The sequence below is a fragment of the Labrus mixtus genome, chromosome 16 (genome assembly GCF_963584025.1).
Source record: "Labrus mixtus chromosome 16, fLabMix1.1, whole genome shotgun sequence".
In the NCBI taxonomy this organism is placed as follows: Eukaryota; Metazoa; Chordata; class Actinopteri; order Labriformes; family Labridae; genus Labrus; species Labrus mixtus.
The window spans coordinates 24,989,867-25,016,730 of record NC_083627.1 but is presented as its reverse complement, the minus strand read 5'-3'; the positions used below and the strand labels follow the sequence as shown (position 1 = coordinate 25,016,730).

Genomic DNA, 26,864 nt, shown 5'->3' with positions numbered 1-26,864 from the left:
TCCTTGTCAATGGAGGCTGCATTTTAAAGTATCGACTACAAAATCCCTCAAACAGCCTGAAAACTGTTGAATTCAAGGCCTCAGGAAGAACATTGATGGTTTGAGTGTTTAAGCAGGACAATAAAGATGATGTGTAAAATATGAGAACAAAAGAAAACAGAACAATCCTGTGATCTGTGTTACTTGAACTGGTGTTAAAGTGTTAAACCCTTTTCACACATACGGAATCTCCTGAAAAACTCCGGAGATTTGGCTACCCGGAGGTTCTTTAGGCTATGTGTGAACGTAAACAGCCGTATTTTTCGCGCAGACTTTACCCGGATTTTCTCCGGCCAGACCCCTAGTATTTTATCTGCAGAATATCCGAGTGAGCTGATGTCTGAACGCGGCCGAATATACTCCGGAGATTTTCAATTCGAGCCAATGGGAAGAGAATGACGTTTATATACAGTGACTGTCTAAAGTGTCTGCACACGACCACCACGATCTCCGTGCATGTAATTAAACGTCTGCGTTATGTTTTCTGTTCGTCACTATGTTGTTCTCCTCTCTTTTGTGGATGTTGTCATTCCATTGGACTACACATAGCATTGATATAAAGGCAAATATTCTCATTATAACGTCGTGTAGCGGACTCTGTTGCTTCGGCCGCTACTTCTATGTTGTTTATTTCCGTCACGTCATACGTCGGGAAATCCCCCGGCCCCCTCCTGTCTGACAGGGAAAGTCCCCCGCTGTGAACGGCTAGTTCAGGAGAATCTCTGGAGAAGTCCTCCTGTAAATATCTAGATATTATCCGGAGTGCATATGTGAAAACGGCTTGAGATATACGTGACTTTACACCTAAAGACTCTGAAGTCAAATACTGTAGCACAGACAGAAGCAGCATGCATCCCCCCCCCCACCCACCCCCTTACCCCCAACCCCTTCCAAGCCCATTCACCCTTCCCTCCATCCTCCGCATTGTGATCGCAGAATTACAAGCTAAAGGAAACACAAACAGGAAAGCAGCTGAGTGATAAGTGTGTCAAGAGTTACTACATACAATATGCCTCAGAACATGTCGCATTATAAAACAACATCTTCAGCTCAAACTGTAACAGAGCATATTAAGACTACATCGTTTCTGCAGTGGTCAACACAGCTTGGTCCTTAAAGGCTTTACAGTCTTTTTAACCAATTGTTGCATCAGTATTGAGTTTTTCTTGTATTGTGAGGTTAACATTGACAGCGTGGCTTTCACTCGTTCATTTATCTTTGTGATGTTATGAATTCAGCATGACTTGAATTATTCACATCTCCTGCAGCCATGTCTAAATGAAAAGGTTAAATCCTATCGCTGACCGTCTTTAAAAAAGGTAAAGATTTGGCCTTTCGTTATTCAGTTTTTTCAAACTTCTTTGTTTGCTGGCCATGGTAGGTGGCACCATAAATCCTCCTGATATCCCAAGTTTTGTAATCTTATACTCCACGTCAAACCTCCTACTGTTTCCAGTGTCGGATTCTGTGTTTTTACTAGACTGTGTGAGAAACTCTACCTCCTAACTCTACACAAGAGTCCTCTTTAAAACCGAGGGAATGAGCCCCACCGGGTCTCTGTGCTTCAGCATGGCTGACAGGTAAATGTCAGTAAGGTCATCTATGATATATTCTCATGTTACACACTTTGGCTGGGCGTGTCTCTCTCTCGAAAAGGTCTGATGTCTAATAATCTGGTACTCCAATTTCCCCTTTTGCAAGCGCTCCCTCTGAAATCAGGTCTGGGTAGATTATAGATTTAGAGCAAGGAAAGACTGAAGGTTCAGGTTGACAGAGAAGAATATAAAGGAATGAAAAGATCAGTTTGAGCTTCTGCTTCTGTTTTGACCCAACTCTAGAATAAGGCTGAGGATTCTTGGATGTCTTGTCTTTGGATTCAGTAGGTACCTGAGGTGCCTGATTGCAAGGCAGAGCAGATGAGATTAAGCTTAGAGTGGTGCGGATTGTCCTTAAAGGAGTCAAGATGGAGGACTAAAAGGATTTAGAGAGAAGTAAGATAAAAAAGGGGGTTCAGGGACCTGTGGTTATCCCAGCCAGCTTTATGGGTACGAATGTGCTGAAGTCCGTGGAGTCCTCTGGGTTAAAAACAAAGGTCTTATTTTATTTGCTTACATCTGCGGTGTCTCTAAATGTGTCGGCGACGATGGTGGTGGTGATGGTTGTGCATGTCCTCCATGGTGATCCTCCCCCACACGCCGATCACAAAGGTTTCAATCTCACACTCGTTGTCCCCACGAGCGATGCGGAAGTAGCCATTCTCGCCCCAGTTCTTTCCCCAGGAGTTGGCAGCAATCTGAAAAAGTAATGCACAATCCTACTTAGAATGAGAAGACACAATTTAATTTCATAATGCATCACTTCCTGTTCATTCACCACTTTAAAAATGTCCATATTTGGACAAACAAAAAAGCTGGACAAGAAACACTTTTGGTTTCACACTTACCCAATATTTTTTCAATGTCCCATCAAATTTCCTCTCCTCTCCCCACCTGGTCAACAAAGCAGAGATGATTACTCGATAAGCATTCAAGTGAATAGCATTGGAGAACAAGATATCCTCAAATATCAGCTGTGCGAGAGATGCACGACTATTATTAAAACTTGGACACTTTCCAACAAACATGTCTGATGTAAACACTTCTCAGGAATGTATCCAACCTCGGACACATTTGGCATCTCAAATGTAGAAAACGAGGTAGGGTCTATATATGTTCAAGTAGAGGAAGCAAAACCTTTCATCTTGATAACAACATCCTGAAAACAGAGTATTTATGGCTGGACACCGCCTTGTTCTACTCCTACATCATTCCAATCCAAAGAACATGAAGTTCCTCCTTTTCCTATGCCATTTCCTACCTCGGACATAAAACAATAAGTGGAGGGAAGGTTTCAAGAAGTGAACGTTTTCTTAGTCCCATCAATACACAAACAAAAATATATGGTCGACCTCAGAGGCCTATCTTTACCTTCCAACTATGTTCTCAGGAAACCTTGGCAAGAGCCCATACATTTCCATCATGCTTTGCACTTTGGGGTTAGCTGAGCCAATGCCAACTTTTAGACACCCAGCGTTTCTGCTCGTCATGATCGGAACATTTTCCCCAGGCCAATTCCCATCCTGTTTTTGCACTCCGAGCCATTCATTTCCCAAGAGACTCCCGGTGCCGAATCGCTTGTTATCTTTTTAAAGGGGATAGGAATGCTGGGAAATAGAGTGGCTGGAGTAGGACTCTGCCAACTGGGTAACCTGCCACCACGACAGAAGATAGTGCCAGCCACCTAGCGAGTGACTTCATTAGCTCAGCGTTTCCTAAACTGTGGTCAAACGTCATATAGAGCAGCAGCAGATTCATTATTATCAGCTGTGTAAACTATTGAAAACTGGTAACTTGAGAGAAGATGGGATTTGAGTTTGTGAGTACACACACACACCTGCATAATTGTGTGTGATCCCATAGGCATGGATGGCTCTCTGCGCTTGTATCAGAATGGACGGATCCAGACAGAATCGTACCACTGCTGATCTCTTATCTGACTCCGATCAGCTCACTGGCTCACTCGGAGACAATGATGGGCATACCGCTATGCCCACGTGCCCCGCCCTTCCCATACGCCCCTGACCTTCTCTCTCCGAAGTTTGATCCCCGTCTCTCTGTCCGGTGCGGTCGGGATCAGCAGCCCAGACAATGCCCTTTCCACCACAGTGGACCTCAATGCTCTCTCCACAAACTTTCCCAGGCGCTGGGCTTAAAGGAACGCATCGCTGTGGGATTTGGCCTGTGTAAACAAACTGATGCCTGTGGCTGGCAGGTTGGAGCTCAAAAAACTAAACACACACACCACCTCCTTTACTTTCGCTCCATCCGCCCCCAAACCCCCTGTCACTGCCACATCCACCTGTCCTGAGAGCCACAGCATCAGTGGAAGGAGCCAAACAGCAGGAAGCCTTCAGGGATTGTCATTTATACCTTCCTCTGAGTCATTTCAACCTGCATACTTCCAATGTTTACAAAGTTAGGCTGTAGAGATTTTATTACAGTTCATTTAGAAATATCAGAACATCGCGTCCCTATGCGATGTATGTCTTTAGATGTTTGTGACTCAAGTTTGTAAGTACAGGTTTTAGGGTAAGGACTGATGTGTTTATTGTACCCATGCCTAGACATGCTATCTGATGACATAAAATGGAATTTCATGAAACATACATGGAAGACACAAGCTCAAAAGGGGACATAAAAGCGGCTCTTAAATGTTTAGTCTACTTCAAAAGCCAATCAGATAAAAGAGAAAGACTGCTTTTATCTTCGAACAGAGATCCTCGGTCTGGAGTTTTCTTTAGAAATCAAGGACAAGCTCTGATGCCTGCGTGTATATCCAGTCAAGCAAACATTCCGTAGCCCCCATTAGACCCATTACGAGGTAGGTGATAGTTAGGTGAACAGGAATGTATAATTTTCATGGCAGACACATTTTTTAAAAACCAGCTGTTTTGACTAAGAGAAACTCCATGAAAAACATGTTTCAGGTTGTTTTACAGGTCAAGACCCCTCCTGGCCCATCACTTAAGTGAACAGCAGCAAAATAGCAACCTGTCCATCTGTGGAGGGTCTTGACAACAATGTGGCTTCGACGATCGGGAGAAAAAAGGGGATGGTCAGTGAGTCAGACGGGCAGGGACTGAGGAGTGGTGATAGAAACGTTCAGGCAGGAAAGAAAGGAGGAAGGGGAGTAAAGACAGACAGCTGGGGTGGGGGCAGGTGATGCAGGTGTGTCGGCTGTCTACCCGCCTGCATATTTGAGGTCGCCACAGTTATAGATAGAGTAGGAAGGGGGGGATGGGGGGATCGTCTGGGGCAGACAGAGGAGTGGAGCCAAGGTGTGTCTCCGAGGGTAACAGACAGGGAGGGATGTTTGTTCACACGTACACACTCAGCTTAATGCTAACACACATGCAGGTGAAGCTTTGAATCAAGCAGCTACTGAATTAAAAACCTGATTCATCCTAAATAAACACTTTGTCATGTTGAAGTGGCTTCTGTTAAACATGTTGCAACAGTGAAAGCAGACACCTGAGGACTTGAAACACAGTAGACAAGGGCTTTTTATCCACATTCAACAAGATGTTAAATTTGTTAAACAGATGTCGACAACTCTCACTTAACAAAACCATCATCATCAGAAGGTCTAGAGTCTTGGCAAGTTCCAAAAATACATTTTTCTGCAAGAAGCAAAATATCCTGCTTAGGGTCATTGTATTGACATGGCGCTCATTTTCCTCCGATATCAAACGCAAGGTGGAAAGCTCAACTTCCAGTTTTAAGTAGTTCTGCTGTGTTCTATATGCAAAGGGAACGTGACATGTTGTTATCAGATTAAATATGTCCCCGTTGATCAGCAATTTACAAGAAAACATATGACATATCTATTAAATCTAGAGGGGGGAATATGATAAACCCTTAGCTAAAATTACACAACAGCTAACATTAGCATTCAACCACTTCCTAGCTAACTAAAGTGTTTGATAGTGTGACACATTAAGGTGGCAGAAAATCAGAGGTGATGTTAGTTAACTTAATTATTAGCATATGTAAATGACTGTCAGCTGATATAAATGCTGGCCCCATGTGGTAATGCTGTTTTGGAATTGGTTGAATGCTCACATTAGCAGCTGATACGGATAGCTGTTAGTAGCCTATTTAGTGGTTTCTCAACTTTGCTGTTTCACTTTTGCCGCTCACAGACAGCCATTTGAATGGATATATGGTAGCTGACTAATAGGCTGTTGATTCAGGGAGGAGTGTCAGTAATACATGTTTTGTACTGTTGGATTGTAATACCAACAACTTACCCGATGATTCTGATTGAGTGTGTTCCATGGTTACGGTACTGTGGCGGTTTGGTGAGACTGACGTCAGTGTGTTTGTAGATCCCACTCTTGTAGACAAAGAAATCCTCGTGGACCTCCATAATTGCTGCAAGATAAAACAAGCAGGGAGAATTAGTTGAGGAATATAACAACATAACCCACACACACACACACACACACACACACACACACACACACACACACACACACACACACACACACAATGAGTATCTTTATTGAGGCTGCCGAATTAATCATACAGGGAGAGATACGAATCTTATTAAAACAAGCATTGATCTGAAAGTTATTACCTAATTTCATCAAACAATTTCAAATTCCCCCCTGAGTCACATACCCAGACATCCGACACTGTGCATGCGTGTGTGTTTATGTGTGTGCCGATGTGATTTCAGGCGTGAACTCCTTGTGACTTTCCTATTCCAGCTCAATGAGAATAACTCTCCGGATGTACTTTGGAGAAAGTCCCTCTCTTTTGGAGATGTATACCTGCAAAACCCCCCAAACACACACACATGCACACGCAGAGTTTTCCATCTTGAAAGAGAGTTTGGACAATCTCTATTTATCATCCATTCATACTAACACACCATTCTTGAGTACACAGACATGTACCTCTATGCCTTTGTGTCAGAGAGAAACTGAAAGCCAAAAAGGAAACTCAACATGAAGCCAACACATTCTCCTGGACTGCTAAACAATATAACAAGGCTGGCACAGGCTCATAGAGAATCACACACACACACACACACACATACATACACACACACACCTACACGTGACTCTTCTATGTAAGTGTACTTGACAATGGTCCAGATGGGCTCCAGACAGCAAGGCAGGCTAGTAAAGGAAGGTCAGTTCAAACACACTGACATGAAGGCCCATCATTTCTGACCAGGTGACCGGGGTCACAGTTGAAAACGAGGGCAAGAACCATCAGGATGACAAGGTCAAACATGATATCATCCGAGGTCAGACACCCAACACAAGCCTTAGAGGTGCATGTTTTTGTTCCCCCTGAGGGTGTAGTGTTGTTTTCATTTATTTTTAAAGAGAAAATGTGTTGCGTCAATATGAATATGTTGGCTTACCTTGCACAGGGCCGTTATCCATAATTTCCTTCATAATCTCCTTTTCCTGAGAAAGATGATAGAATCAGGAAGAGAGATAAGATAAGAGAGAGACAGACAGAAGGATCATTACATGTCGGTGAAATGGAGAAGCTAAAAACAAACCCCCCTGGATGTTAAAAGTCGGTTAACAGGATTGAGTCCAGGAGGGCCCTCTGGCTTTAATGCCTGGATTATTGACTTCACAGGCCATCAGCAGACAGAAACAACAGGCTGTAATGATTTCGAGAAGCATTAGCTGTTGTTAAGCTCTGACGGATGTTGGCTGATAAAACCACATGTTGGCTGCAGCTCAGTGGTTAAAGCTTCATGCGGAGACTGTTTCTGGAAACAGATCGACTACTGACACATGATACTCCGTTCTAATAAGGATGGGAAGAGGGATTCTCTGCTTGCAGCGGACTAAAATAAGTATTACATTAATACTTCTAGCTTTTAAACAAGTTTCTCATGTTGCCTTTTTACATCATTTTAAGTACAGTAGAGTTCATTGTCTGATTATTTTCTTTGATGTTACTCAGAAACACACAGTCAATTTATAATCTTACATCATAATACAACTAATTTTTGGCTGAAGTTGATTAGATGAAGACACTGGATACTGGCAGCAAACACAGAAATCAAAGTCTGATTCATTTTGATTCTTAAAAACTTACAAAGTACAAACAAAACACATTACGTTCTTATTCTATATAATGTTTCAATCTACCTTCCCCCGTCCTGAATCCACCTGCCTGGACCTGATAAACGCACCTTCTTGCCCTCTATTGATTCAGTGAGGAGTGCTGCTGAGCATTAAGTTCGACATTCCCAAGTTCACTCACAGCCCAGTCAAGTACGCATGAGGAAAGCATGCAAAAACACCTACTGTAAAAAGCACGTGAAAGAGATTACAGTCTACTGTAGCACGAGGAAATCCCTCAAAATGTACAGAGATTGCATGAAAGCGGCTGGAGATTCAGGAACATGTTGTGCTGCGAAGGGTGTTGTACTGATGATGGACAGCTGTGAATGAGTGTCTGAAAGAATACCTTGGGGAAGGGGTGTTTGTGTATCTGTGTGTGTGTGTGTAGTTTAGTGTTGCTCACATTGGATGAGAGCCTGTAGGGCGGTGTGGACTGGTAGATGTCGTTTTGGTAGATGTGCGTGTTGGGGCAGCGCTGCGTGGCCTGCCTTTTCCCCCGGCCAATGGAGCGACTTTGCATCATGCAGCGTCCAACCTCTGCTGGCGTCTGTTGCGGGGGCCGGTACGGATAACAGTCCTCGGTCACCACTCTGTGAGACGAGAGGACGATTTGAAAATATGAGTCAAACTGAAAGTAAAGCAATCACTGAGACTTATTGTATATTGCAGAAGAAGTCTCTACCCTCTACGCCGGAGGTACCACCAGGCACCATCTATGCGGCCCCCTGCACAGCCCCCCTGGTTACGGGTGTCACAGGAAATAAGATTTTGGGGCGACAGCCGGGGAGTCATGTGACCCATTGACTGGATGGATATTCTGTCTGAAGCCACAGCTGTGGAAAAGATGCACACCATTCAATATTTCATTGCAAAACCTTTTTAAAAAGAGGTTAGAGATATTCATAATTGTTAAGGATATTTCAAAATAAATGTAAAATACACTGTATTTCTTAATTTCTTGATTTTTCAATGATTTTTCCTGCTCTACCTGCAGTTGAGAAAGCCCAGGAGGCGGCACAGTTCCCCTGGTCCAGTGGTTCGTGAATCTTTCCCGGCCATTTCTCTGCTGAGTTGAAATAAAGCGGCAGAGGGTCGTTCTGAGGATCCATGTTCATCTGACAGAGAGAGACAAAGTTTGAAAAGAGAGAGAGAGAGAGGCGGTTATTACTAGCCCAGAACAATCAAGTCATGAGAGCACTTTTGCTAATGCACTCTGAGAAACCAATGTTGAGATGTGACAGAAGAAAGCTTGAATAATGATTAAAATGGAAATATAGTTAAACGTGCTAAAATAACCTGCAAAACTGTGGTGTGGGGGAGTAGAACGTTATTATTTGAACACAACAGAATACAAACTTTGTCCTTAAGTTAAACTCCTTTGTTTGAAAAGTTTAGATCACATAAGTCTACTGATGCACCCTCTAATGGTTGTTCTTTTTCATAAAAGATTAGGACCATTCAACCCTGTGTCAGTCCGGAGCACTGTAGAACATCCTGGCATCAGATTTTATTCCTCACCAATTTGGGGGCTCCTATTTTACATCATGGCTTGCCTCCAGGCACCCCCCTCGCCTCTGTCCGATAAGGAAAACTTTACACTGTGAGGGACGTGTAAATATGAAACTCAGGACGATTTCAGAGGCAGTTTGTCCTGAGATTTTCAGTAGTGCTTAGATGCCAAACAAACCTTCTCCATCAGTCCTAGCTTCAGGTTGGATGCTCTGAAGTAATGTGTTATCGCTTGCCTATCCCCTTGTTGTATTCCTCTGTTTAATAGTGAGGTATGCAGAGTTTAAAAGGACACCTGATGCATAACTTAGGAATGTGCTGCTGGTCAGACGGTTGTATGTGTGGAAGGTCAAAGTCCAGAAGCACACACACCTGACCCCAAGAAATGATAAAAGAGTGCAGGGATGATGTGTTATGTAATGAATGCATAGATGAATTCATAACATCCCATCCCTTATGTATGAGTCAGGTGATAGAAAGAGAAGAAGAGAGGGGAGAGAGATTTATGAATGGACTGTGAGGCTTTGCTCCGGATCCTGGCACAGGTAGGGACACGTGGACAGCGGAAGAAAGAGGAGGGGGAGGAGTTGTTCAGTATTTTAGTTGTGGAATGCAAGCATGGGGGAGTGAGGATGGATGGATAACGGGATGGACAGATGGAGGAGGTGGAGTTGCAGACTGGAGAGACTACTCCATTTGTTCTACAGGCAGCCACCGTCCTCCATCTCTCTGCGTGTGTGATGTTTTGTTCTGTCTTAGGTAATCTGTCTGGGTCGAATGTAAACAAAGACTGAGCGCATCAGAGGAGGACGAGGTTCAGACTGAGACAGAGATGGCATCACACAGAAACGACAAGCCACCATAATTAAGAGGAAACATTTTGATCAGCGCTCCCTTGTTGTATTGTGTTTTCAGCCTGCATATTGCAAACCGCATGTTTAAAGGTAGCATGCAGTGGGTTTTGAAGAAGGGCAACGTCACAACACAACTGCAGAAATACATTGAACCCTCTCTGCCAGTTCTCCACACACACATCTATGACCTACATGTGTCTCACACACACACACACACACACAGTAGTACACACAAGTTTCATATCACAAACACATGTTTAAATTTAAAGCCAAAAAGTATAATTGATATAAAATGTTATTTGCTGTTTGGCAAATTATGTAGAAAATAAAACTTTGCCGTGAAAGCATTTTCCAGGAATGTGTTTGAAGAAACACATTCGAGTGAAAAAGGCGCCAAGTTTCTAATGACACCAAAAATGTCAGCCTTAGATTATGGAAAGCATATAAAATGTAATGATGAGAAGCAGTGGAGTTTGTATTTGCAATACCATTTCTTATGAAACAGCATTAAAAAAATGACTACAAACTGAAAAAAAATATAAGATATAAAAAATATTTGTTGAATGTGAAACTAAGTTTGTCCTTTGTACATTCTTACTGAAGTGGAATGTTAAGGAGAAACCTGGGGCGACGAGGTCACACCCACTAGTAACAAGTCACATGATATACCTTTAATCACCGTATTGAAGCATGTTCTCTCTCGACATCTTTTTAAAAGTAAGGTCAGAGGTCAAAGGTTAGTTCCAAAATGAGAAGAGATACATTTTCATGACTTGCTTGAGAGCACTTTGGCAGGATTTCTACCCTGCAGCTTTTTTCACCCATGTCCCTCACAGAGTGAAGTCCTGGGTCGGGTGGCAGTCGTGACTTAAAAAGGACAGGCCAAGATGGCAGACGACCATCAGAATCTTAAGCCATGATGACTGTTTTTGCATTTATATTACTGCTAAATGAATGTATTCCTAGCACAGTGAAAATGAAAGCGAGGGGAAGAAAACGTGCAAGCGGAAAACATAATGATAAGTTTCTCAACAGGCACCAAGATGGTATCTATTGTGCACCAGTCGCAGGTTATAAACAAAATAAACACACCCTCTCACTCACTAGCAGTGAATCTTTTTTCTGAATATTTCCTAATTCAAGTGAAAAATGTTGCTGTTTGCATTCTATTATAACCAAAAACCCTGTTTGAGGATGGAGACAGTCCTGTACCTGCATCTCATTCATGTTCATTATAGTCCTGGAGGGTCTCTGGGTGCCCAGGCGGTACCTGATGCCCTCATCAAGAGTCATCCCGTGGAGCTGGCTGTAGTTTTCTGCCTTCCACCTGAAAGTAGACGAGGAAGTGTGTAAGAAAAGTCATACTGGAGACCTTCAAATACCACCATGTATGTGTTTGTTTCTGTGTTTGTATTTTACCCATAGTTTCCTCTGTTGACGGCTTGGATCATTTCAGGCTCCATCAGACAGGCGTTCTGCTCGCATTCCCAGCGTCCTGTGGTCCCACATGTGCTGCAGAGGACAGACAAAAAGTAGGGGAAAGAAATGAGACCATTAAAAGGCATCTGACATAAAAATATTCCCATATTCAGGCTCAAAGTCAGTTAGGTCAACAGATTAAAGAGAAAAATACAAACAAATATGCAAAGACTCATTGGAATTCACAAATAAGAAAGAAATACTGCTAATGGAACGTCTTTAACTTGAAAAAGACTGGGAAAAGGACAAATGCGGGGGTGAGAAATTGAGGGAGAGGTCAAAGAGATGTTAAGCCTTTTAAGGCTGCAGAACATAGATCCATTTTTAGCCAGAAGAAAGCAGAGTGACTGAAGAAGTCGAGAAGATGACAGAAGATAAGAAAACAGGAAATTGATGATGACAATGTTTCCTTTAGGAATTCTTAAAAATAACTTATACTGTGTACATTCTGATGACTCATTGCATGTGTGTGTGTGTGTGTGTGTGTGTGTGTGTGTGTGTGTGTGTGTGTGTGTGTGTGTGTGTGTGTGTGTGTGTGAGAGAGAGACAGAGAGTGTGGTCAGAACAGCATTAAGACCCTTTACTTTAATAATTTATTTATAGTAAGTGCACCATTAAGTTTAAAGAGCCCATTTGAAATAGATGTCCCCTTCTTTTAAATAAAGTATTGTGTACTGGTATAAAATCTCAAATTGTGCTGAAGTATTTGTTCATTAAAATGCCAAGCTTCAACAGTATTTATGAAACAGATCTTGAAATACAACCTCAAAGTAAAATGTACTCCAGACTACTCACAGGTACGTCACCCCTTCAGTTTACCTAAAGCAATACTTGAAAGTTAATGTGATAAAAATGTTGGTGTGCAGCGAGTTAGCTTAGTTTAGAATTATGATTAAAACCTGCTGGAATTAGCTACCCTGGCTCGATCTCAAGGTAGCAAACAAAATTTCTGCCTAACAGCATCTCAAAGGCTCACTAATCAACACATTATACTTTTTTTTGTATTATCCAAGGAAAAACCAAAGTAAACATTTTATTAAGCTTTATGCTAAGCTAAACTACCCGACTGCTGACTTTAGCTACATGGTTATTGTTTTATCACAATTCAACTTTCAAAAACATTGAATTAACTGATTTTCTACAATGACGGACTATACCACATAGTCTGTCACAACGAAGAGAAGATTCAAGGGATTATCATTCAGTCACCATAAATTACTGTGCTATGGTCAGCAGAGGTTTTTGGAATTTTATTTCGTAATAAATGAGTGTGTTGTAAGAGAGAAACAACAAGGGGTGTTTCCCACAGACGTGCATAGACCTCCATTCATAAAGTCATCTTTACATTCACCATCATGTTTACAGATAAAAGAACCTGCCCGAGAGAATCATTCAACACAAACAGCAAATGACGAAGAAGCCAAAATCCCCTTAGTCCCGACGGAAGCCTACCAATTGTTTATCACCTCTTTAGACTGCACTCCTCCCTGAGAAATAATACTTCACACACTGTACACCCACACACACCGGTAGAGTATGAACTGATGTTTTTCATTGGAGAGACAACAACCTTTCACCTCTCCCTCTCATCAGCAGAAACACGAACATGCAGCTCAGTGCCCGCGGGTCAAAAACAGCAATAAATTCACGCAGCAAAAGTACAAACACACACACATGTGCACACATAATGACAGGCGTAGTGACAGACTCATGGAGAAAGGGAATACAGAGTGTCACTGAGGAAGAAATATGAGGGCTGTTGGGACAGTGGGAGGCCATTTTTCACATTCTTGGTCACACTCCTAAAGACACCCTTTTAACCCCCGAGACCTAAAACATTCACACACACACACACACACATAGATATAATCAAATACACACACAAGGCTGATATGAGGGTTTTTCTGGCCCTAACTTGCCACTGATGCTACCCGATCAATTGTGACAAATTAAAAAATAATACACTGATTGCCTGTTAAATCTACGGTCTAAATCTGTAGCCTGCAATCCTGTTCCACACATGCACAGAACTCCTGAAAATTTCCCCAAAATATTCCAACTGGAGCTCCGTATCTGAAGACAAACAGGTGAGACAGGATGATGGGGTTCAAAGCCTGTGATCAATGCAGCCGGTGGAATCTTGGCTCACGTAATGACTCTGCTTCATTATGCTTTTAGTTTGCCAGTATGACCTTTTCCTCTACTTTATTTTTACAGTAAGTACGTCCAGTTACACAAAGCATTGATGTAAAGGCAAAAAAAACGCTTTCATGGCATCGGACTGTGGTGTTTTTCCACCATCATGGTGCATTTTTCCGGCTTGTACATTTATCAGACAGGAAAGCAGAAGAGAGAGAGGAAGTATAGGGAGAGAGGCGGTAGCCAACCATTAAATTGTCGTAGCCAGGAGTAGAGCGCAGGGCCAAAGCATTGAGGACTACTGCCTCTAATGGCCATCTGCCCTGCCGACTGAGCTAAACTGGCACACCTTGCATCGTTTTTCACTTGATTTCTTGGCCCCTAAGACTTTACACTGATGAGTATTGAATAGATGCATACTATTTTCCTTGGTCACAGAAAGCCTGTAGCTTTGCAGCCACATCAAGTAACAAGTGTAAATATACATTTATACATCTACTTGTTGTAATATACTTTGTAAGGTTATCTGTTAGTAGTAGTAATTTATATGAAGCAACTTTGTAATAAACTATGTTTCAAGTAATAAATACACAAAATGTATGTAGCTCAAGCAGACTACCTTGTGTATTTTATACTGCCTGAATATATTTTTATTTGTTAAATGTCACCATGATCAAGTTCCTGCTTAGGATACATCAATATTTACAAAAACCAGTGTTCGACATATCAACATCAGCCTGGAAACTATACGACAGTGAAGACAGCCAAGCTTATATTGGATGATGTCCCATCTGAAGTGGACGCATGCAGAGATAGTTTATCCTTTGGGCTGTGTGAGATTGTTGGTGTGAGCAGGAGCGGCCATGTTTCAGCCCATTTGGAGTGGATAAAGACTTGTCAGGAAGTGAATGGCTCGGGGAGGAAAAGGCCTCAGCTGGTGATCTCATTAACGTGCTACATCTTTACACACAACAAGAACACTGGTGTGTTCATATCACATGCAGAGTCAGGTTGTGCAGCGTTTCTAAGCTGTCAAGTGCTAACAAATCTGCAGGGGTTAACTTTAGGAAAGTCAAAGTTTAAACCAATTAGGATACTGATGTCAAAGGTTTTGACAGATTGTAGCTGTGCTATTTGGCTGTTCGACAAGGCTTCCAAATTTGCTCATATCAGTGGATAGTTAAGACCTGTAGGAGGTTGGATAAGGGCCTGCTGGAGCTTGACATCTGCTAATGAGAGACATTGGAGGGTAAACAGGGAGAGCAGCATGTCTTCACAAAGAGGAAGAGGAGTTGGAAGGAAGCAAATTTGGGAAATCAATAAGTGGAGAATGTGGGAGTAGGAAATGGGAGTGTGCATGTCCCATTGTGCCAAAGTGGTGGTGCAAGTTTTCAAGAGACCATGTGTGTGTTGCCTTAACAAGCATGTGTGAGAGGGTATGTGTGTAAGACTCTTTTGTTTGGAGGTCAAAGGGAGAGTTAACACAGACATGCTGTTGTCCTGGAAAACTGGAGGCTATTTTTATCATGCAGCGTGTTTTTTGGTAATGCTCCACAGGAGTTTCAGAGAGAAGTAACGTCAGCTCCGCCATTTATCACCTCACTCAGATCACTGAGGTCAAACCTAATTCAGCTGCCTTGATAAAAGTCATACTTCAAGGCTCGACAAAGCTCAGCTACTGGAGTCTAACAGTTACAGGTTTAATGAATAGGATGTGGAGATTAGTGGGGTCAAGGGCGTTTTTGCTAGCATGTCATGAGTTTGCTCATGTTGCATATACTTATAACAAATGCCCTATAATGGGTGTTGAATCAACATTTGTGTCCAAGTGTTCTTACACTCACACGTACACATACAGAAAGTTTTAGGAACATCAAAAGACACAGAAACCTGTGTGTGAAACCTCACTGAAGCCCGGGTGAGGAATTCACTTTCTCTCCACTCACTTAACCTCCACCCCCTTCCTGTAGTCTCTTCAGAGATGCTCTTCTCTCCTTGACTGGCGTCGATATCATGAACAAAAATGACAACAGCCATATTGACTTTGTTGGCCTCAGGGTGTAGAAGGCCACAGAGATTAAAAAAAAAAAAAAAACACCTAACTGTTACCGAGAGCTTATCTGAAATACTGTTTTTAGCAACTCTTAACTTCATGTCAGGGTCGTGAAGTCAAGAGTTGTTTGTTAATCTGTTTATCTGTAGCCCTGAAATGGAAAATAGAATACTACATAGTCAAGTGTTGTGTCTGAGATCGCACACTCATTCCCTCCTCCCTTCTCCATATTGCATTCAATGTAAAGGACTATAAAGTCCATCCATTCAGCACAATTAAAAAACATTTCAAATTAAATCAATGTAAGAAATTTGACAATGACAGTCTAAAATGTTCAAATTTTTAGACTGTCAAGTTTTTAAGAACTGTTTTTTTTTTTTCAATACACAAACAGTCTACAGTAATGCCAGGATGCGTATTCACGATGTTTACCGTCACATTTTAGTGTATTGAAACGCTAACATGAAACATTATCTAACATTTACTTAAATTACAGCCAAGGCTGATGGGAACACCTTTAGTTCTGCTGATGATTTTTTTGTTGTAAAATGGATTATTGGACACATTTTGACCTGAAGAGGACACAGATGTTAGCATCAAATGTCATCTAAAAGTAGTATCAACAGGTGTTCCAGTCTACCAAAGTGATGAAATTAGGGATACTGACAGGGACAGACATTACCATCCAAAAAGTTTTAGGCCTGAAGGCTTTGGTTTCATTAACTTCAAATGTGCTTTATATCATTTCGTAATCAACAAAAGGCCTTTTTCACAGCAGTTTCTTATAGACAGAAAAACACAGGTGTTACCAGTTATGTTAGCAATGGCTTTGTTGACACAAAAGTCACAAATGACAGCACCCAGAAACTTAACCTTTAAATGGAATTCAGCAATCATTAATTTACGATTACCATCTGTGCTTTTCTTCCTGTACGATGTTGTTAATCGTGAATACAGTTGTATAAGTAAAGTAAGTTCAAGTTGACAGGGTCAGTCTATATATGATGATCATGGGATCAATGCAAGATTTCCACTCGGATCATGAATGTTGCTCCATAAAGCCACCAGTGGGTTCATTATAAGAAACACATGCTGTGCACACACTTACTGTATTTCGTAAACCCACACAACTTCATTTTAAATTCCTGCACAGATCCCTTAGGTACTGTACGCCAGCGTAAGTTTAGAGAAATGTGATATTTGTCATTTGTTGTTATTCCTCATTCTTAACAACATGGTCTCTTATGTTTTACTTAATATCAGCATGCAATGGTTAATGTAGAGGTTAGAAAACGTAAATACAGAGGGAATACACAAAGAGAGGGGGAAATGTTATTTCAACTGTAAGCTACTCAAGGGAAGATTTATAGGAAAGCCCAGGATTTGGGCGTTAAAAAGACACAGGGGAAGAAAGAGGGGTTTACATACCACAAATTGCAGTTCTCTTTGTATGTTTGCCCTGTAAAGAACTTGTTTCCATTTCTTTCACAGGTGCCTGAGAGGAGAAAAAAAGAGGGACAACTTAATATAAATGGATTTTTAAAGTGGCTGAACAAAAAAGATCATTCCACTAATCCAAAATAAAGCCATGCTCTAAATACAAAGATCCTACAAATACAGCATTCACACTTAATACCATACAATCACAGTGGCAAAATGTCTTCAGTAGCACAGAAACTGTTACTGTTCAAAAGTGTTAACAGTAAACCCCTGGTGTGTGTGAGGGTGTGTGCATATAGTCTGTGAGTGTGCAGAGAGAAAATGTGAGGTCTAAGGAGCTCTGAGCTCCAGTAATCCAGTGTAGGAATGTGGCGTTCGCTTCTTTCCTGCCTTCCCAGGCTTCTTGGGCCCTCGTCATGCTTTAACCAGCTCACGCTCCACTTCACCACCTCTAGAGAGACTGAAGAAGAGGGCTACAGAAGAAGCTCCTTCATACCTGCAAACAAAGCTCCAAAAATAGGCTGTGTTGATGGATGCCAGTTGTATTAATGTAGGGGATTTCTAATCATTATAATTTCACAACTTGCCTATTCATTAGAAACTTGAAAGAGTCCAGAGTGACATTTGGCCATATCCGAAAGTAAAACACGATAACACATTAGCCACCAACACGGGTAATGTGCATTCCAAGAAACTCCTAGCTAAAAGAACATTAGCAAGTTAGCATTACCTTAGGAGTTGCCTTTTCGATTTTTTTAGGTAACATCACAGTATTGTGATTGTTCTGTTCCTCCTAACTAACAGTGTAGGCCTATTTAAGTGGCTAAAGCGTTAGCTTGACCATAGCTAATTGGTCAACATGTGTTGTTTTGACCTGAAATATTCAGATAACCCTCTGTTAATTGTCTATTCAGTATTGAGTCAATCATAACCTGGATTTTTTTTATTTATTAACACTAAATTATAATACAACTTGGAACACAGTAGTATGACATTATAACAGCATGAGCCTCCTACCCTGTTTATTAGCGCAAAGGTAAATATCAAAGGAAAAAAGCCAATGAAGTCCACTTATCATAGTCACAAACTATGAAAACTGATGAGCAGTGATCATACTTTTTGCATAAATGTGAGCCATTACAGTTAAAGTTTAAACCGTTCTCATAATGATTGTGTAAACTATACTGCCTTGGTGAAAGATTCACGATGAGGTCTATCTTCTTGTTGATTTACGGTGAAAAGTGTTGTCAGTGTGAATTACATATGGAATTTAGGGTATGAGCTGGCTGAGAATTTACAGTGTGCGCAGGTTTCCTATCTCTCTGGTGCGAGGCCCAGAGCTGAAAGTGTGATTTATGAGTGAGGCCCTCTGATATCCGTCCCCTCTGTCACAGCTGTCTCACACATCACAACTCAGTCTCTGCAGAGCTGCAAAAGTTACACATTTACAGAGAAGGTATTTATATGGAGGAATTTCTTTGACCTAAAGGTGATTTCATGTCGTGTCTAATGTATCTGAATGCACGCTCTTATTCATGCATGGTGTTTGTGTCCAACCTTGTCATCCAGGGAACCTGCACCTGCAGCCTCCCATCCTGCACCCACTGTCTGTGTCTCCTCCTCCTCCTCCTCCCTCCACATAGTCCACATTCTTTCTCCTGACCTCCATTCATCCCTCCATCCACCTCTCCGCCCTCCCTCTGTCTGGCTTTATAAGAAGCCTACTGTTCCCTCTCTGTTCTCAGGTAGGTCTCTGCTGTTGCTGGCACATTTTACACCTCCGCTTTGAGAGACTGACTGGCTCTAGGACTGTGTGGGGAGTCCATATGTTGGTAGTATGATGTTGACCTTAGATGTTTTTTGGGAGAATAGGTAAGGGTCTTTTTCTTTAGTTTTTTACCCCGTACTTACAACTTATTTTTAATACTTCCTTCTTAAAAAGGAGAGCTCTTACAATCATTAAAAAAAACGATGAAGTCTGTGTGGCTCATTGGTCATAAAGGCCTGTTATGCCACATACAATAGAAAAACAATACTGTCTGTGCAAGTGAACTTCATTCATTCTCATCAGATTAAACCTTGTAGCAAGCCCTGCCCATCTTATGTTGTCTAACATATTACTGCCAAGACACAAACATTGTTAAATATGATCTTGAGTGAACTTTGAGGGGTAATAAGCTTGCAAATCTAATTATCCCAATCCCTTGAATGTTTCTCGCTTGTCAGTTAAAAAAAAAAAAACTGCAATACATTTTTTGGAGTCCTGCAGCTTGGATTGTGATCCTGCACAAAGTCTTTTAGTGGGGTGTCTGTGCTAAGTACGACAGGCCCACACACCCTCTAACAAAACCAACTTATGCACACATAAAAACATGTTTAGGTTAGCTTGTGCGCCCTTTCTTCACTTACCAATAAAAGGTGGTTCTATACCTAAACAGTGACCCCAGAAGTCAGGGCAACAGTCTGACACGGTGCGGTTGCAGAACAGGTCGCAGTAGCAGATTGTGTCCAGATAGGGAACAGTGCACAGGTCATCTCTGCCAGGGCAGCAGCCACCTCTCCTCTGGCAGTACGAGCCAAGCGGGTCCCTGATGCCGCCAACATGGAGAGGACTCGCAAGCTCCCTTTTGGTTCTTCTGGATATGATTCTGTCTGCAGTGCTCTCTTCCACCACCAGGAGCAACACCACCACCGACAACAGGAGAAGCTTCATGATGGCAAATCTGTGTAGGATAAAAAAAGATGTTATGGTACAAGTAATACTTGATTAAACAGGCCTGTCTTGAATTCAAACGTTGTTATAAAGTTGAAATATTTTCGTGAAAGTTAACCTCCTTTTCACACTTTACAGACTAAGAGGTGAAGAAATTAAACAGAGCATAACCGAGTTGTGACTTACGGCAACTTCCCAACCTCCCCCTGCTGTGTAATTCAAACACACACCAAACAATAAACACTCAGTAACACTCGAAAGACACATTTAAATAGAGCCTTCAGCAAATGGTCCCACATGATACTTGGAGATCTTCAGCTTATTTTTTCCAATTTTCCTTTCAAGCAGCCAAGACAAACAGCCGCTAGATATGAAAATACGCTTAGCAAGAAAGTGATGGAAAACAAGTACATAATGTAAGAAACAGAGGTCTTTAGATATGTTGAAAGATGTATGATTGGGTCACTTCAGGTCTCAGGGTGAAAGGTTATTTAGCTATAATATAGCTCTTCATGTGATTCGACTTAATACATATGTGATTACCTTTTATCATTATATTAATCCTTTATATAGTAGGGGCTGGTATTTGTTAAATCCTGCACTATTATGATTTTTATAATTCATTACTGTTTGCAAGGCATTTGTACATAACCCCATCTGAACTTGAATCACACTGTATTTAAATATTTTATTTACAGAGGCACATCAGTTCAGTTCCCAGTATGATGGAGGGGACATTATTATCCAAGATTAGCATGTTATCACAGGAGAGGAAATAAGTAATGTCCTCCTGTCAAAACTAATCAGTCCCACGAGAGGAAAGCTGTTACAGTACACATGCAGAATCAATGTGGACCTCTGACACAATGACGTTTATCTGAGTGCCATACAAGGGCTTAGTAACAGAGTGACAGGCAGAGTGAAACATACAAATATAGTAAATGTCTTCTGCAGCCACATGAGCTAGTGTGATCTCACTCATGCTCCAGCTGGTGGTGATGCTCTTGAGAAAAATCCTAAAAAGACACACCATACATTTTTGAACAAAGCAGGCTATGTGGGCAACAGAAGGTAATAAAAAGTCCTTACGATTATCTAAAGTAAGGTCCTATTTAAAAATAAAAATAATGATAATAAAAAAAGGGAGCCTACTAAAATCATCAAGTGGTTAAAAGACTCATATTACATTAACCTTTCACCAGTTGTGCCACCTAATACAGCATCCGGTGATACTTTTGAATCATTTTTGCTTGTAACTTTGACACAAGAGGTCAAATTTAACATAACTGCAGTCTAAATGATATCGTTGATTTTAATTATGACCATATTTATTTGCTCATTTATCCATAAATGCTTCTTATAACACCTTTAATGATCAGGTTTGTGCGTGTGAGTCTGGAGTGAGCGTCTAACTCTCGCTTGTAGGTTTAACAAAGGTCAAACACTAATTCAAATGTGTGGTCGATTGTGCAGATGTGTGTTTGTGTGTGTGCGTGCATGCGTGCGTGCGTGTGTGTGTGTGCGTTGGTCTCAGGCTACCAGATGGAGGGGTCTATGTGAGCTGGACAAAGTTGGAGGGGGTCAGCCCTCTGCTTACATAAATAGGATAATTAATTAACCAATCAGATTTCAGAGCACAATGGACACTGCACATAAAGCAGGGGCTCCGGAAATGATCTTTGCTGCGCTGTTTTCTGCATGACTGTGCCTTTAGTTGAAAATGCAAACACACACACACACACCACACACACACACCAACCACACACACACACGCCCAGACACACACACACACACACACACACACACACACTGGAGCATATGGCAGCATGGGATGGGCAGGTCTCCTCCTTCACACAAGTGTTTTGTTGTGGCAGACTCTGAGCAGCAGTGCAATAAAACACCCACCAGTCTGCTCAACGAGCTGCAGGTCAAACTGTGAGTGTAAAAAACACAAGTGTTGATCACACTGGCTGCTGACTGTGCCTTAATAAGTACCTTCCCATGTGAAGCTATTTATGTAACGTATAGAATGTAAAGCTCCTGTGAGGAACATACGTTTTTATATATATATATATATTGCCGAACCCAGTGGACAAAGAAGTACATCTTATCACTTTGCTAATTAAAAAAAATAAACAATCTAATCCGGCTTCTTTAAGCAGGGAAATTAATCATATACATTGAGAATATTTGCAGTGTAAAACTTTTTAAAAACCTGTTTTTGCAGTGTGTATTCATATTTTTTTCACCTGATACCACCTGGCCGCTTTTAAAAGCATTTAAAAGAAGTCTGTAGAATTAATAAATCTCATCACTTATGTCAGTCTTACTTTCAGTCTGTTTCGTAAACAGTTAAGAACTCCTCACAGGAGCTTTTAAATAAAAATAAATAAAATAAAATAATTACAGCGGCTTCAATAAGACCATTTGGGTCATTGTTGCAGGAGAATCAATATTCTAATTTCTCCTGCAAAATGCACTAATTCAATCACAATTACGAAATTAGGTAAATCTGGCATGCAGGCCTACACAGTGCTAATCAATAGTTAATAAATCTTTTCATGCATATTACAACGAGGTCTCAGAACCTCTTTGTTTAATGAAACCGGGTTTTAAAGTGTTACAGAAGCTGCCATATGGCCCATCAAGGCTCCAGACAGCTGCAGCAATGCTACTGACCCCACACTGGAGATAAACCATTAGCACAAGAAATCACATAGACACATCTCACACTCAGATACATCAATGCACACATTACAAGGTAATTATTATTTTATTTTATTTTCTGAGGATCCTCTCTTAAGTGTACCTTCATCTCAGTGTCCTGAACCTGCTTGATTTCTAAGCAACACTTTAATTTGATCAGAAATAGAATATATAGTTAGGACAACCAGATTTCCAATGAGTCTTCCTTAGCTTTAGTGGGATACAGTTATTTGGCATTTGCTCCATTTGTCAAGAACACCTCTTAACTTTTTTAAAGTCTTGGAGATTTCAAATGAAAATGTACAATGCTGTGGACAAATATAAAACCTGGACCTAACAAACATCTCAATGGCTATTAAGGGGTAAATAAAACATATATATATATTTATATTTTATAATTTACATGAACCAATCTGTGATTATTCCATGCAGTCAAATGTCTTGTGACTCTACTACCTTCCGGAACTTTCTTGCACAGCTGAACTCAAGATATCCGTGCACCACCCACCAGATAACTCAGGCATCTTGGCTCAGCGTGTATCTATACAAAAGCCCTTTCAGCTCCATTTCCCTCCCCTCTGCCACTCAGTCCTTGACTTTTATCTGTCATTTTAAAAACACACAAGGTCCCGGGGTAAAGCGGATAACCTTCATCAAATCTTACAGGTGTCTGCACAACAGGTGAATGATGGGAAAACGTGTCTTGGGTGTATTATGAGTGTCATTGGGGAAAGGACGCACACTCAGTGAAATCATAAAAAGGTCTTCCATTCATTCTCTCAAAGTTATTAATAGCAACTCAAAGAAGAAATAGAGATTAGCAAAAATATGTTTGAAAAGTTAAAATCTTATATAAATTACAGATAGCCTATGTTACATGAGATCAGTATAACCGCGCTGCACCTGCCTGGCAGCAGAAAGCTGCTGTAAGTTAAGAAAGATAAAAGATGTTGTTACCTTGAGTTGACAGAGAAATCTTGCTTTTGTAATCCGATAAAGAAAAAGTTTAAAAAGTACTTTTTTTTCTCCCTCAGGAAGTTCTTCACAGGTGTCGGTAAAAGGTTAGTCTCTTTCCCTCTGTTCCCACCTCTCCTGCTTTCTCTTTTTCACTCACAAGATCTGCTCTGTCACAATCTGTCTTCTCTATATACAGGCAGGCGGCAAGAGCAAGCCACTCCCCCCCACCCTCGACCCCACCCCCCCCCCCCCCCCCCCCCCCTCCAGTCTGCCCTGTGTGTGCTCTCTCTCTCTCTCTCTGTCTCTCTCTCTCTCTCTCTCTCTCTCTCTCTCTCTAATACACTTACACATACTCTTACAGGTATGCTATCTCTTCATGCCTTCTTTCCTCTCTCCTTATCTGACTGAAGCCTCAAATCTGAAAGAGAAATAGTTGGCACCAGACATTTCTGAGTTCACCCTCCCAATACTTTTTCTTCTTCTCCTTTTCCTTCCTATTACTTTCTCTGACTGCAGTTTCCCCTTCACTATCTGTGTTTGTGTGCCTTTGCAAGGTCAAATCTGCTTCTGCTTCTGTGATGCATACAGTTGAAAGCGCTGCTGACATCCTGTCCTCCATCTAGTGGTCAAAGGCTGCATACTTTCGCCTCAGGCAGCCAGGAATTGTGGGATAGCCCATGGAAAGCCTCCCAGCTTCGAGAAGGATACAAACTAGCCTCTGGAGGTTAATTTTTTACAAGGCTTATTGGGCAGGACAAATACTCTGAATGAACAAAATATCACAGATGTGATCTCTGTACATGTTCAATGTGTTACTCATCTTGAATCTGTTTGTTTTGTTTTCTTCTTCTGTGCAATAGCACACTCTTTACAACCTGAACAGAAAGAGAGATTAAATCGATTAGAGATTTGTTTGTATGATTTTGTATCCATGTATTTTGGATTAAACCACCCTTTTTCACTTTTTGATGCAAAATTAAAGCTCATGTGAAGAACGATTTTTGTGCACCCTGTGGACGTCTTACCTCTTGGCTTATTTTATTTTGTAGTTGGGAATATTTGCTGTAAAATAAAATAAAATAAAATTTCACTTTCTACAGCGTGCATGAAATGTTTTGTTTGGTACCTATACCTCACATAATAATAGATCATCTACAGATGGTCATTGATTTTTAGGTAATATAGAGACATCACAGTTAATTTCTGTCTGATTCATAAACAGCTCAAATCTCCTCACTGGAGCTTTAAAGACATACATCTGCAACTACATTTTCTTCATAAGCGTATGTTTAGTTTTGGGTTTTTTAGATTGCTAAAAAAGTGTTGGAGGCACTTGGTGGTCCACCAAGACACAGCTGTGCCACAGACCCCCCTCTGAGCAGATCAATAAACCACAGGCTGAATCAATTACTGTGACATTAGTGTAGGAGGTATGGAAAGGGCTTCCTAAAAATCTCATCTCAGAACAAAGGATAGCATTGACCACACAAAGCTAAATAATGCCAGCATGTAGAATTAGCACATAAATGAAAATGCAGAGTGTCCTCTCGCTGGTCATCTATCCGCATCAGCCGTGGCTCGTGACCAATTAATAACCTAATTTAAATATCCAAAAAGATGTTCTGAATTAATAAGGAAAGTAAATAAGATGTTGAGGATGATGTGCAGTCTTCTGTTTCAATAATGGACGAGATGCTAAAACACCTGAATAAACCCTGATTCACATATGTAAGTATTTATTACCACCTGTAAATCAAGGTCAAATAACAGAAATATTGCTGATCAGGTCAATTTGGATTTTATTTAACAAAAAAGACAGTTTTTTAGTATGCACTGAGAGACACTTTCTGCTGCTATTTGTTGAAATACAGCACCTTGGTATACTATACTTACTTACACTGACAGACAAGAGAATTGGATATAAAAACCTACATAAACTGCTTAAGGCCACATCCTTCAGGTACAGACAGCCAATGTAGTATAATGTCTCATTTTGACATTTTTACGAGATGTCACTGAATGATTTATGGTGGTTTGACTGTACAAACGTCTACCTGAAACTTTTTGAAAACTGGTTGATGTTGAGAAGGGCATCCATGTGAGTTGATATGGCTATTTAAACGTCACACAAGGCAAGGCAAGTTTATTGATAGAGCATACATACAGAGCAAGTCAAAGGGCTTTACACAGTTAAAAAAACATAATACATTACATTTTTTTCATCACCTGTAAACCAATGAATGCAAACTAATGGTAAATGGTAAATGGACTTGAGCTTGTAGCTTTTCTAGCCTTCTGACTACTCAAAGCTCTTTTAAACTGCATGTCACATCTACACATTCACACACTGATGGCAGAGGCTGCAGTGAGACCATCAGAAGTAACTAATCTCATATGAACACACTGCTGACGAAGCAGCGGGAGCAACTCTGGGTTAAGTGTCTTGCCCAAGGACACATCGGACATGTTGCAGCAGGAGTTGGGGATTGAACCCCCGACCTTCCAGTTGAGAGAAGACTCTACCAACTGAGCCACAGCACTCTTGTTAAGGCCAACATTTGTTTCTCTTGAGGTTGCTCCCGAACACACGAAATGTTAAAATAGCTTTTTAAGTCACCTCCTCAGTTGCACTAATTTGTTTGACACTTCAAATCCCGTTCTGTTGTCTGAATAACCTTTTATACAGGGACCTGTATGTTGTAGTTGCATTCATACAATTCATAAATGTTAAATAAATAGTAAACATATATGAGAATAACTTCAAAGTAATTAATATTGATTATGATAAAATAATTGAGTGAAATAAAACTAAGCTGAAGTGCCTATTTCAAAAGGACTAAATAAAAAAAATGAATTCCAAAATAAGTTAAAATCCGTCTGTGCTTCAATATTGATGAACATATAAGAATTAAGTAGAACATACGTAATGAGAACAAAATAAACAACAATGGTTCAGATTTCAACAATATGGAACTCGTGTTAAAATTACTCCAAATAAAAAAAACAGATAAAAGATAGGTATTTTTTTCTTTTTAAAACATATGCTGTCTTGTTTTCCATTTAGGTTATTTTGTCTAATATTTAAAACAGTGTCTTTAACTGACAAGATAGAAAATAAAAGCTCTCAGACAGTTTCTGTCAGCAATATAAGTACAGATGAGAGATTTCTGGGTAACATTCTTACAACACTATAATTATGGCTTTAACACCTCTTACAAAACTCCAGGAGAAAGGCACTCTAAGCTATGTTTACAGTTTACAGTTTTATTATCCCCA

General features: G+C 40.8%; 1 protein-coding gene across 1 annotated transcript; it reads right to left on the bottom strand.

The window, feature by feature from the left end:
• Positions 1-1,776: 1,776 nt before the first annotated feature.
• tinagl1 (tubulointerstitial nephritis antigen-like 1) lies at positions 1,777-23,765 on the bottom strand. The gene is made up of 12 exons (XM_061059537.1): positions 23,589-23,765; positions 19,622-19,935; positions 17,201-17,267; positions 11,521-11,613; positions 11,314-11,428; positions 8,727-8,853; positions 8,421-8,571; positions 8,142-8,328; positions 7,015-7,060; positions 5,888-6,011; positions 2,483-2,528; positions 1,777-2,332 (listed from the first exon to the last, which is right to left on the bottom strand). Exons 2-12 carry the CDS (start codon positions 19,923-19,925, stop codon positions 2,165-2,167), a joined length of 1,428 nt encoding a protein of 475 aa, XP_060915520.1. The 5' UTR covers positions 19,926-19,935; positions 23,589-23,765; the 3' UTR covers positions 1,777-2,164.
• Between the last annotated feature and the right edge of the window lie 3,099 nt (positions 23,766-26,864).